Source organism: Mirounga leonina, unplaced genomic scaffold (genome assembly GCF_011800145.1).
Source record: "Mirounga leonina isolate KUSES-001 unplaced genomic scaffold, KU_Mleo_1.0 Mir_94, whole genome shotgun sequence".
Classification (NCBI taxonomy): Eukaryota; Metazoa; Chordata; class Mammalia; order Carnivora; family Phocidae; genus Mirounga; species Mirounga leonina.
Genome location: NW_023270855.1, coordinates 48,449,397 through 48,463,463, shown reverse-complemented (window position 1 = coordinate 48,463,463; position 14,067 = coordinate 48,449,397). Strand labels below are relative to the sequence as shown.

Below are 14,067 nucleotides of genomic sequence, written 5' to 3'. Positions count from 1 at the left end.
AAATGGAACAACTAATCCTAAAATTTGTATGGAACCAGAAAAGACCCTCCATAGCAAGAGGAATGTTGAAAAAGAAAAGCTAAGCTGGCGGCATCACAATTCCGGACTTCCAGCTCAATTACAAAGCTGTCATCATCAAGACAGCATGGTACTGGCACCAAAACAGATACATAAATCAATGGAACAGAATAGAGAGCCCAGAAATGGACCCTCAACTCTATGGTCAACTCATCTTTGACAAAGCAGGAAAGAATGTCCAATGGAAAAAAGACAGTCTCTTCAACAAATGGTGTTGGGAAAATTGGACAGCCACATGCAGAAGAATGAAACTGGACCATTTCCTTACACCACACACAAAAATAGACTCCAAATGGTTGAAAGACCTCAATGTGAGACAGGAGTCAATCAAAATCCTAAAGGAGAACACAGGCAGCAACCTCTTCGACCTCAGCCGCAGCAACTTCTTCCTAGAAACATCGCCAAAGGCAAGGGAAGCAAGGGCAAAAATGAACTATTGGGACTTCATCAAGATAAAAAGCTTTTGCAAAGCAAAGGAAACAGTCAACAAAACCAAAAGACAACCGACAGAATGGGAGAAGATATTTGCAAATGACATATCAGATAAAGGGCTAGTATCCAAAATCTATAAAGAATTCATCAAACTCAACACCCAAAGAACAAAGAATCCAATCAAGAAATGGGCAGAAGACATGAACAGACATTTTTCCAAAGAAGACATCCAAATGGCCAACAGACACATGAAAAAGTGCTCAATATCGCTCAGCATCAGGGAAATCCAAATCAAAACCTCAATGAGATACCACCTCACACCAGTCAGAATGGCTAAAATTAACAAGTCAGGAAAGGACAGATGTTGGCGGGGATGCGGAGAAAGGGGAACCCTCCTACACTGTTGGTGGGAATGCAAGCTGGTGCAGCCACTCTGGAAAACCATATGGAGGTTCCTCAAACAGTTGAAAATAGAGCTACCATATGATCCAGCAATTGCACTACTGAGTGTTTACCCCAAAGATACAAAAGTAGGGATCCGAAAGGGTATGTTCACCCCGATGTTTATAGCAGCAATGTCCACAATAGCCACTGTGGAAAGAGCCAAGATGTCCATCGACAGATGAATGGATAAAGAAGATGTGGTATATATATACAATGGAATATTATGCAGCCATCAAAAGGAATGAGATCTTGCCATTTGCATCGATGTGGATGGAACTGGAGGGTATTATGTTGAGCAAAATAAGTCAAACAGAGAAAGACATGTATCATATGATCTCACTGATATGAGGAATTCTTAATCTCAGGAAACAAACTGAGTGTTGTTGGAGTGGGGGGTGGGGTGGGAGGGATGGGGTGACTGGGTGATAGACGCTGGGGAGGGTATGTGCTCTGGTAAGCGCTGTGAATTGTGCAAGACTGTTGAATCTCAGATCTGTACCTATGAAACAAATAATGCAATCTATGTTAAGAAAAAAAAAAAGAAGAAGAAGAAGGTAGCAGGAGGGGAAGAATGAAGGGGGGAAATCGGAGTGGTAGATGAACCATGAGAGACGATGGACTCTAAAAAACAAACTGAGGGTTCTAGAGGGGAGGGGGGTGGGAGGATGTGTTAGCCTGGTGGTGGGTATTGAAGAGGGCACATTCTGCATGGAGCACTGGGTGTTATGTACAAACAACGAATCATGGAACAGTACATCTAAAACTAATGATGTAATGTAGGGGATTAACATAAGAATAAAAAAAAAAGTTAAAAAAATGCCCTTACCCAAGGAAGGTAAGTAAATGAATTGAGGGATTTAAATTCATTTTCTTCAAATAAAATTTTATGGGAAAAATGTCATTGCCTAGTTTCCTATTAGTGCTATCACCAATTACCACACTGAGGGTTTAAAAGAAACAAATTTAGGAGCGCCTGGGTGGCTCAGTCATTAAGCGTCTGCCTTTGGCTCAGGTCATGATCCTGGGGTCCTGGGATTGAGCCCTGCATTGGGCTCCCTGTTCAGCAGGAAGCCTGCTTCTCCCTCTCCCACTCCCCCTGCTTGTGTTTCCTCTCTCTGTCAAAGAAATAAATAAAATCTTTAGGAAAAGAGGGGCGCCTGGGTGGCTCAGTTGGTTAAGTGACTGCCTTCAGCTCAGGTCATGATCCTGGAGTCCCGGGATCGAGTCCCGCATTGGGCTCCCTGCTCGGCAGGGAGTCTGCTTCTCCCTCTGACCCTCCTCCCTCTCATGCTCTCTGTCTCTCATTCTCTCTCTCTCAAATTAATAAATAAAATCATAAAATCTTTTAAAAAAGAAAAGAAAGAAAGAAAGAAACAAACAAATTTATGCTCTTGCAGTCCTGGAAGTCAAAACCAAAAATAAGTCTCCCTGGGCCAAAATCAAGATGACTCTGCAAGAAACAGAGAGCATGAATTCCTCCTGCCTAGATACACGATTCTGGGTCAACATTTTTTCTCCACAAAAATGCATGTCATTCTAAACTCTACTCAGTACCTGAACAGGATCTTCATTATAGTCATTTATTTTGAAAGATATGTTTATTTTTTTGAGAGAGAGAGAGAGAGAGAGCAAGGGGGAGCAGAGGGATAGGGATGGGGTCTTCTCCAAAGAAGACATAAAAGTGGCCAATAGACACATGAAAAAATGCTTCACATCACTGGGCATCAGGGAAACCCAAATCAAAACCACAATGAGATACCACCTCACATGGGTCACAATGGCTAAAATTAACAAGTCAGGAAACAGATGTTGGCAAGAATGTGGAGAACAGGGAACCCTTTTAGACTGTTGGTGAGAATGCAAGCTGGTGCAGCCACTCAGGAAAATAATACAGAGGTTCCTCAAAAAATTGAAAATAGAGCTACCCTATATACCCACTACTGGGTATATACCCCAAAGATACAAATGTAGTCATTCAAAGGGGCACATGCATCGCAATGTTTACAGCAGCATTGTCCACAATAACCAAACTATGTGGAGAGCCTAGATGTCCATCGATAGATGAATGGATAAAGAATATGTGAGATATAGTATTACACACACACACACACACACACACACACTGGAATACTACTCAGCCATCAAAAAATGAAATCTTGCCATTTGCAATGACGTGGATGGAACTAGGTGGTATTATGCTAAGTGAAATAAGTCAATCAGAGAAAGACAATTATCATATGATCTCATGGATACATGGAATTTAAGAAACAAAACAGAGGAAAACAGGGGAAGAGAGGAAAACATAAAACAAGACGAAACCAGAGAGGGAGACAAATCATAAGAGACTCTTAATCATAGGAAACAAACTAAGGGTTGCTGGAGGGAAAGGAGGTGGGGGGATGGGGTAACCAGGTGATGGACATTGGGGAGTGTATGTGCTATAATGAGCACTGGGGATTAAATAAGACTGATGAATCACTGACCTCTACCTCTGAAACCAATAATACATTATATGTTAATTAATTGAATTTAAATAAATAAGTAAATAAAAAGACTCTGAGAAAAGATTTTTTTTAATAATTTTTTAAAATTTGAGTGTGATTAACACACAATGTTACATTACTTTTGAGTGTACAACACAGTGATTCAACAAGTTTAAACATTATGCCATTCTCACAATGTGTTGAGCTGCCATCTGTCACCACACATGCTATGATGATACCATTGACTGTATTCCCAAGGCTGTGCCTTTTATTCCTGTGACTCATTCATTCCTTAACTGGAAGCCTCTATCTCCCACTCCCCTTCATCATTCTGCTTTTCACTTGTTCATTTACTGTTTTAAAAACCAGTACCAAGCTATTCTTACAGTCAAACAAAATAATTACCCAAACAGTGATACAAGGCAAGCTGTCGACATCATATTTTCTCCCCTAAAAATGTAAAATTGCATCCAAATTCTAGGAGTTAAGTCTCCTATGAGCATGTAATCATGGGCCTCCGTTTTAATACTATCATTTTATATCCTGTTTTTAAAGAAACAAAAAATCAGTTCGAAAATCTTTGTGGAAGAAAAGTGGGGAGAAAGATCTAATAAGCTCAGGTGGCCCCTAGAAATGGTGAGGAGGAGCAAACGTCCTTGGTTCTGGCAACACTCCAATCCCAGTTACAACACCCTGATGCCCAGAACAATAAAGCAGCAAAGAGCAATTTGTCCAAAAGAAACAGTACATTATCAAGACATCTGACTGATTGAACATCCCACCAGAATAACAAGCAAAAGGAAGACACCCACAATTCACAAAAGGAAATAACACACAGTTTGACAAAAGTGGAGGATTTTAAGATTATTTGCTAAAAGAACTTTTCTAAATGATATAAAATGCAAAACTTTTATAATAAGGAAGTCATGTTTTCAATTTTGGACCTAAGCATGTTTGCTATTTGTACTTGGAGAGCCAACCAAACTATTCTAAATGTTAGTATATTCTCTCAAATAGTAGGGCTAGAACGGTCAATCCTCCTAACGTGGTTGACAGATTTAGTGAATATATGGAATGACCTTAGCATAGTTTCTTCCTCTTGATAATGAGTGCTTATCACTGGTGATGAGATTTGGCTGAGTTTTTTCTTCTCTCCAATGTCCTCAACACTTCGCCACCTCTGGGTCCCCAGTTCCACAGCCTTCTTTCAATCCCTTGTCATCTCTACACCTACCAAAGGCTGGCACCCTCTAGCCAATATTCACATTTACCTAGAGAGATCTTTATTGCATTTAATATACTGTCCAATTCCCCAACATAACCCCTTCCTGGTGACTCCCTGCTGGAGGCTGAACCCCAAATTCCATAGCTTCCAACCCTTGGCTTGCCTCCCCTAATCGACCCACCAGCTTCTCACTCCCGCAGCCTCACACACATTGATTTCACAGTGAACTTGCATTGTAGCTTCACCTGAAGCCACAGTCCTAAGGCTCAGAGCCTCCATACACATGCTGCCCTCTGCTAGGAGTCACCCACTGGTCTATTTGGGCTGATTCACCTCCTGTCTATCTTCACTATCCCATCACCTCTTTCAGCCTATAAGGAGTGATTACCTTCATGAATCTTTGTTTTTGTTTGTTTGTTTGTTTGTTTATTTTTTAACATTCCCACAGAAAAAGGACACTTTCTCTTGCAATGATATAGATGTAGGGGTTACCACTGTGTACATTTTTCAAATTCTATGTATGTTTCCCTGCTTGACTGTGAGTGCATGTGGCCTGTTATACATACTCCCACCCTTTACCCCCAGATGTAGTTTGGTTGGGAATAGTAGGAATAAATATATTGTGTCGTATGTTTAAGTGAAATAAGTCAGTCAGAGAAAGACAAATATCATATGATTTCATTCATACGTGGAATTTAAGAAACAAAACAGATGAACATAGGGGAAGGGAAGGAAAAATAAAATAAGATGAAAATTCCCTCTGCTCAGCGGGGAGCCTGCTTCTTCTTCTCCCTCTGCCTGCCTCTCTACCTACATGTGCTCTCTCTCTCTGACAAATAAGTAAATAAAATCTTTTTTAAAAAAAGATGAAAATTGACAGGGAGGCAACCCCTAAGAGATGCTGAACTCTAGGAAACAAACTGAGGGTTGCTGGAGGGGAGGTCAGTGGGGGGAAGAGATAATTGGGCGATGGGCATTAAGGAAAGCACTTGATGTAATGAGCACTGGGTATTATATGCAACTGATGAATCATTAAATTCTACCTCTGAAACTAATTTTATAAAATTGTGAAATTAGCTTAAGCCTAAATTGGTTTCAAGACAGGAGAATGAGAAAACACAAATCCTATAAAATAAAAAGCTGTTATATTATAAAAGTGGAATCAAAATCAATAAGAAGTGGTGCCTGGGTTACTCAGTGGGCTAATCATCCAACTCTTGATCTCGGCTCAGGTCTTGATCTCAGGGTTGTGAGTTCAATCTCCGCCTTGGGATCCGCACTGGGCATGGAGCCTACTAAAAACAAAGAAAAGAACCCACCAAATTTCTTTTCTACTCAAAAGCTTTCATTAAATCAATACATTTTTATTTTCTGGTTCTGACTGTATTTAACAACCCACCCATTTGTTTTCCACTCAACAAATATTCACTGAGCATAAACTCCATCCTGAGAACTGTACTAGGCACTGCAATTTCAAAGATAGGTAAGAGACAGTTCTGAAATTCAAGGAATCTATAATGTGGATGAATAGAGAAATTTATTTTTTTTAAAGATTTTATTGATTTATTTGACAGGGAGAGACACAGTAAGAGAGGGAACCCAAGCAGGGGGAGTGAGAAGCAGTCTTCCCACCAAGCAGGGAGCCTGATGTGGGGCTCGATGCGAGGACCCCAGGATCATGACCTGAGCCAAAGGTAGACGCTTAACAACTAAGCCACCCAGGAGCCCCTGAATAGGGAAATTTAGTAAAGCTGATGTCACTGGAAGGAAAGTGAATCAGATCAGGATAAAAAGGAGGGGGAGTCAAATCTTTGAGTTGATTTTATTTACGTGACCTGAGAAAACATCTCTGCAAATGAGTTTTTGGGACATTTCCAGAATAGGCACACATCCCATCACTCTGAAGATAGATATTAAATACGTGGGATTTAAGTTTGTTTTTTTTTTTTAAGAAATCCAAACCATTACTGAAAATTACTGAGAAAATACCAGCTTGTATACATACCAAGTAAAGCAATTGGTTATAAAGTGAAAAAGGGAACCCAAGATATACCCTGAAGGAAAACAGAGAAAACAAGGAAGACCCAAGGAGAGAACTGCTTTAAAATATGTACACCTGGGGAAAAAATAAAAATATTGGGTGAAGGAAGCCAGGTGCTCTGGGCCTCCATATTGTGTGCCCAGCTACTCAAGAGAGTCCTATAATGGTTCTGACGCTGAGAGTCACCACCCTGCCAAGGAGCCTGCTCAGGGCCCCCTTCACTTCCTTGTTCCTCAAGCTGTAGATGAAGGGATTCAGCATGGGGGTGACAATGGTGTACATCACCGAGGCCACCAGACTCATCCTGGAGGATGAAGTTGCTGCAGAACTGAGGTAGACCCCAAGCCCTGTGCCATAGAACAAGGAGACCACCGAGAGGTGAGACCCACACGTGGAAAAGGCTTTGTACTTGCCCCTGGCTGATGAAATTCTCAGGATGGAGGAGAAAATCTGAGAATAAGAAAAGAGGATCCCAGAGAGAGGAAAAATACCTAGGACAATAGTCACAAAATATACCACTAAGTTATTGATGAAGGTGTCAGAACAAGCGAGCTTCAGGACTTCAGGAAGATGGCAAAAAAAGTGTGGAATTTCCATGTTTGTGCAGAAGGACAGCTTCAAAAGGGTCAAGGTCTCGAGCAGAGAGCCCATGACACTGATGCACCAGGATCCCAAGGCCAGCATCCCACAGAACTGGGGGTTCATGATGACTGAGTAGTGCAGAGGGTGACAGATGGCCACAAAGCGGTCATAGGCCATCACGGTCAGGAGTAAATTGTCCACGCATCCAAACACAAAGAAAAAAAATGTCTGGCTGAGGCAGCCTGCATAGGTGATAACTTTTCTCTGAGTCTGGATGTTCAGCAGCATCTTGGGGACGGTGGTGGAGGTGAAACAGATGTCAGCAAAGGACAGGTTGGAGAGGAAGAAGTACATGGGTATGTGGAGTTGGGAGTCTGAGCAGATGGCCAGGATGATGAGCAGGTTCCCAGTGAATGCGGCCAAGTATATGCACAGGAACAGCCCAAAGAGCAGGCACTGAATCTCCGACTTTGCTGAAAATCCCAAGAGGAGAAATTGCGAAGCATGTGTTTGATTTCCTGATTCCATATGGGTGATATAACTAGAAGGAACAAGGAAAAAATCAGCATTCAATGACCACCACAGTGACAGCACAGAAATGTGATTGTCTTTAATTTCCAGTGAATGGACTAATAAAGTACTACCCTGCTTTTGCCTCAGTTGGGGAATTTGAAATGCCTCCATCCTTCCCTTGGCTGCCGCTACCGTCTGGAAATGTAGTCCTAGTTCCAGAGCAGTCATTTCCTTTATAGCCCAGCTACTCAGAGTGTGGTCCGTGGACCAGCAGGAAAAACATCGCCCAGAGCTTCTTTGAATGCAGAGTCCCAGGCCACATTCAGACTTAATGAATCCAAATACACATTGTGACAAGATCACAGTGGTTTCCCCTGCTCATGACTGAATTAGTGCTGGTCTAGATCATCTGTGGGTTTCAATCCTTCATCTTTTATCTCCTAATTTTTATTTTCCTCTACACCTTCCCTCAAACAACCTTACTTCATATGTAGGCCAAAATGGGAAGTTGATAATTAGGGTGTTTTCATGCCATGTAGGTGGAGTTAATAATTTTCATACATTGGTCTTAATTGTTCTGAACACTGTGCATGAATCCTATATTTAGTTTTTCAAAGCAAATATCAATAACTTTCACAATGCTTTGCATTGCTTACATGACCAGATTACATTATTTTGCATGTTCATTTTGTGACACTGTTCTTTGACATTGGAACATCTGCCAGCCATTGTGCCTTCTTTCTTTCATTTTTGAGTAGAATTTCTTTAAATATCATATTTAGAAGTAAATAAGCACCACATAATATGTTGATGGTATACTTGGGCATGTTTTGTTTTTAATACTAGGATTCCAAATCCTGCACATTTCATGACTCCAAGTCAAGGTTCTTCACACTCTGCAGGGCTGCCTCAGGCAGTGCTTCACAAATAAGAGGAAAGGCTAACATTGGAATAAAGCAGAACCCAAGAGGTGAGCAGACATGAGGAAGGGTCAGTTCTTGCTGCAGGAGGACAGGGTCCCTGCAATGATGCTCTGAGAACAGAAGAAAGAAGAGCTGAGAAGGAATGAGGAGCAAGAATCCTCTTCAGACATGAAATGTACAAAAGTTGGAATCAATCCCATTTCACTAACTCATCAACCTATTTCCCCAGAAGACATGGTTAATAAAAGCTCTCCTTCCCTTCACACCATTTTCCCAGAGTACTTACTGGACTGCTCTGGCTTCCCCCGATGCCTCACTCAATGACTCTACAGGTCCTTCCTTCCAAGAATGATTGATGCAGAAAGGACAAAAATTGGGGGTCAGGCACTGGTTCTTTGGAGTGGTTGGACATCTCAGAGAGGCACGGAGAGAATGCTCTTAGCCTGTGGCTGATGAGCAGCAGGTGACCCCTGCAGAGGGGGATTCAGGGACTGAACTTCAGAACTCCTTATTAAATAAATTCACTTCATGTTGCTCAATTCTCTAAGCAATTAAGCTCTCCTAAAGCCAAGGGACCATAAATAAAGGAAAATTTTCTGCCACTTCAGTCCCCAGGTGCATATTCTCTTTCTACCAATGGGTCCATCACCCCTGGAATGGACATTTCTCCAATGTATATAACCACTCATGCAGGCACATCAAAAAGATCATGCTGTAAGACTGTTGAATCACAGACCTGTACCTCTGAAACAAATACAACATTATATGTTTAAAAAAAGAAGAAGAAGAAGATAGCAGGAGGGGAAGAATAAAGGGGGGGAAATCGGAGGGGGAGATGAACCATGAGAGACAATGGACTTTGAGAAACAAACTGAGGGTTCTAGAGGGGAGGGAGGAGGGGGATGGGTTAGCCTGGTGATGGGTATTAAAGAGGGCACGTTCTGCATGGAGCACTGGGTGTTATATGCAAACAATGAATCATGGAACACTACATCAAAAACTAATGATGTAATGTATGGTGATTAACATAACATAATAAAAAAAAAATCATGCTGTGAGCCTCTGAGCTGCTTCTCCAGTGTCTGATTCAGAGATATAGTATGTCACCTAACCACATCCATCCCAACTAGGATCCTCCCTGGAACTTCATTCTGACTTCTATTTTGAAAACTTCAAAGACACAGATGTAGTGAAAAGAAGGGCCATGTGCACCCCAATGTTCATAGCAACGATGTCCGCAATAGCCAAACTGTGGAAAGAGCCGAGATGCCCTTCAACATATGAATGGATAAAGAAGATGTGGTCCATATATACAATGGAATATCACTCAGCCATCAGAAAGGATGAATACCCAACTTTTACATCAACATGGATGGGACTGGAGGAGATTATGCTAAGTGAAATAAGTCAAGCAGAGAAAGTCAATTATATGGTTTCACTTATTTGTGGAACACAAGGAATAGCATGGAGGACATTAGGAGAAGGAAGGGAAAAATGGGGGGTGGGAATTGGAAGGAGAGATGAACCATGAGAGACTATGGACTCTGAGAAACAAACAAGGTTTTAAAGGGGAGGAGGGAGGGGGGATTGGTTAGCCTGGTGATGGGTATTAAGGAGGGCACGTACTGCATGGAGCACTGGGTGTTATACGAAAACAATGGATCATGGATCACCACATCAAAAACCAATGATGTATTGTATGGTGACTAACATAACATAATAAAATTTTAAAAAAACAAAACTTCAGACAGATTCTGAAGAAAATGCCTGTATCATTGTATCTGGTGGATGGTAAATTTTTTGGATACAGAGCTAGAGTTTCCTTTATACATGTTCCCCAAATCCAATTATTCAAGTTTTTCATTTGGGGTAAGTTTATTCACGTCTTTAAATTCATTCACATCATTCACATCACATCTTTCATCTGGGGTAAATTCATCACATCAAATTTCTTGCTATATACTCAGGTAGGCTACTCAGAGCATTCCTTTCCAATGGGAATGAGTACTTTGTGTGTTTTTTGTGGGGGTTTTTTTTTTGTTTGTTTATTCGAGTATAGTTGACACACAATGTTACATTAATTTTAGGTGTACAACATAGTGATTTGACAAGTTTATACACTATGCTACCATCTGTCCTGATACATAACTCTTACAATATAATTGACTGTATTCCTTACACTGTGCCTTTTATTCTCATAACTTATCCATCCCATAACAGGAAGCCTGTACTTCCCTCTCCCCTCTACCCACTCTGCCCATCCCGCCACACTCCTCTTCTCTAGAAATCATCAGTTTGTTCTCTGTATTTATAGGTCTGATTCTGCTTTTTGCTCATTCATTTTTTTAGATTCCACTTATGAGTGGAATTGCATGGTAATTGTCTTACTCAGTCTGATTTAATTCACTTAGCATAATATCTTCTAGGTCCATAAATGTTGTCTCAAATGGCAGGATCTCATCTTTTTTTTTATGGCTGAGAAATATTCGTGCGTGTGTGTGTGTGTGAGTGTGTACCACATTTTCCTTGTCCATTTGTCTATGATAGATACTTAGGTTGCTTCCATATCTTAGTTATTGTAAATAATGAAGAAGTAAACATAGGGGTGCATATATTTTGTCAAGTTAGTGTTTTTGTTTTCTTTGATAATGGTAGTGGAATTATTGGATCATATGGTAGCTTCTATTTTTAAGTTTTGAGGAAACTTCAAACTGATTCCACAGTGGCTATACCAGTTTGCATTCATTCCAACAGTGTGTAAGGTTTCCTTTTTCTCCACATCCTCACCAACAATTGTTGATTCTTCTGTTTTTTATTTTAGCCATTCTGACAGGTGTGAGGTGGTATCTAATTGTGGTTTCCATTTGCATTTCCCTGATGATGTTGAGCACATTTTCATGTGTCTGTTGGCTATCTGTAGGTCTGTATTAAAAAAATATTTACTCAAGAGTCCCTGCTCATTTTTAATTAGATTATGTGGGGTTTTTTGTTGTTGAGTTGTAGGAGTTCCCTGTGTATTTTAGATATTAACCCCTTATCAGATATATCATTTGCAAATATCTTCTCCCATTCAGTAGGTTGTCCTTTTGTGTTATTGATTATTTCCTTTACTATGTAAAAGCTTTTAATTTTGATGTTGTCCCAATAGTTTGTTTCTGCTTTTGTTTCTCTAAGCTTAGGAGACTTTTCTAGAAAAATGTTGCTACAGCTGATGTCAGAGAAATTACTGCCTGTGTTCTCTCTAGGATTTTTATGGTTTCAGGTCTCACATTTAGGTCTTTAATCCATTTTGAGTTTATTTTTGTGTATGTAATTAGAGAATGTTCCAGTTTCAATCTTTTACATGTAGCTGTCTAGTTTTCCCAGCAACATTTATTAAGAAGATTGTCTTGTCCCTGTATTATTGCCTCTTTTGTCAAGATTAATTGACCATATAATCACAGGTTTATTTCTGGGGTCTCTAGTCTGCTCCATTGACATATGTGTCTATTTTTGTGCCAGTACCATACTGTTTTGATTACTACAGCTTTGTACTATACCTTGAAATCTGGCATTGTGATAACTCCAGTTCTGTTCTACTTTCTCAGGATTGCTTGACTATTCAGGGTCTTCTGTGGTTCCACATGAATCTTAGTATTATATATTCTAGTTTTGTGAAAACCACTCTTGGTATTTTGATAGAGATTGCATTAAATCTGTAGATTGCTTTGGGTAATATTGACATTTTCACAATATTAATTCTTCCAATCCATGAGCATGTTATTTCTTTCCATCTGTTTGTATCATCTTCAATTCCTTTCATCAGTGTTTTAGAGGGTTTTTTTTTTTTGTTGTTGTTGTTTTAAAGATTTTATTTATTTATTCGACAGAGAGAGACATAGCGAGAGCAGGAACACAAGCACTGGGAGTGGGAGAGGGAGAAGCAGGCTTCCCGCAGAGCAGGGAGCCCAATGTGGGACTCGATCCCAGGATCCTGGGATCATGACCTGAGCCGAAGGCAGACGCTTAACGACTGAGCCACCCAGGCGCCCTGTTTTAGAGTTTTTGAAGTACAGGTCTTTTACCTCTTTGGTTAAATTTATTCCTAAGTATTTTATTCTTTTTGGTGCAATTGTAAATGGGTTTTTTTTTTTTTTTATTCAAAACTTTTTTTTTTCTTTCACCTACTTCATTTTTAGGGCATAAAAATGTTACTAATTTCTGGGCATTGATTTTGTATCTTGCACTTTACTGAATTTGTTTATGACTTCTAGTAGATTTTGATAGTCTTTAGGATTTTCTATGCATAAAATCATGTCATCTCCAAATAGTGACAATTAAACATTTTTTCCCAATATGGATGTCCCATATTCCTTTTTCTTGTCTGATTGCTGTGGCTAGGATTTCCAGCACTATGTTGAATAAAAGTGGTGAGAGTGGGCATCTTTGTCTTGGTCCTGACATTGGAGGAAAAGCTCTCAGTTTTTCACCATTGAGTTTGATGTTAGCTGTGGGTTTTTCATATATGACCTTTATTATGTTGAGATATGTTCCATCTATCCCTACTTTGTTGAGAGAGTTTGTCAGGAATGAATGTTGATTCTTGCCAAATGCTCTTTCTGCATCTATTGAGATAATCATGAGTTTTAGCCTTCATTTTGTTGATGTGGTGTATGACACTGATTGATTTGCAAATATTGAAACATCCTTGCATCCCTGAAATAAATCCCATCTGATCATGGTGAATGATTTCTTTTTACTATATTGTTATATGTGGTTTGCTAATATTTTGTTGAGAACTTATGTATCTATTTTTATCAAGGATATTGGTCTGTGGTTCTCTTTTTCTGTGATGTCTTTGTCTGGTTCTGGTATCAGGGTAAGCCTGGCCTTACAATGTATTTGGAAGCTTTCCTTCCTTTTCTGTGTTGTGGAATATTTTGAGGAGAATAGGTATTAACCCTTCATTATTATTTTTCTTTCAATGTCTGGTAGACCACCTGTGAATCCATCTGGTATGGAACTTGTACTTTTGGGTGGTATTATGATTATCAATTCAATTCTGTTACTTATAACAGGTCAGTTCAAACTTTCTATTTCTTCCTGGTTCTGTTTTGGGAGATTGTATGATTCTCAGACTTTATCCATTTCTTCTAGGTTGTCCAATTTGTTGGCATATAATTTTTTTTTAGTATCCTGTTATAGTTCTTTTTATTTCTGTGGCATCAGTTGTTACTACTCCTTTCTCATTTCTGATTTATGTAGTTGTGTCCTTTCTCCTTTTCTTCTTCTTTTTTAAGAATTCATTTATTTATTTACTTATTTATTTATTTATTATGTTATGTTATGTTAGTCACCATACAGTAT

General features: G+C 39.7%; 1 protein-coding gene across 1 annotated transcript; it reads right to left on the bottom strand.

Moving 5' to 3' along the window:
* Positions 1–6,850: 6,850 nt before the first annotated feature.
* LOC118005590 (olfactory receptor 7C1-like) lies at positions 6,851–8,120 on the bottom strand. The gene has a single exon (XM_034997556.1). It carries the CDS (start codon positions 8,024–8,026, stop codon positions 6,851–6,853), a length of 1,176 nt encoding a protein of 391 aa, XP_034853447.1. The 5' UTR covers positions 8,027–8,120.
* Between the last annotated feature and the right edge of the window lie 5,947 nt (positions 8,121–14,067).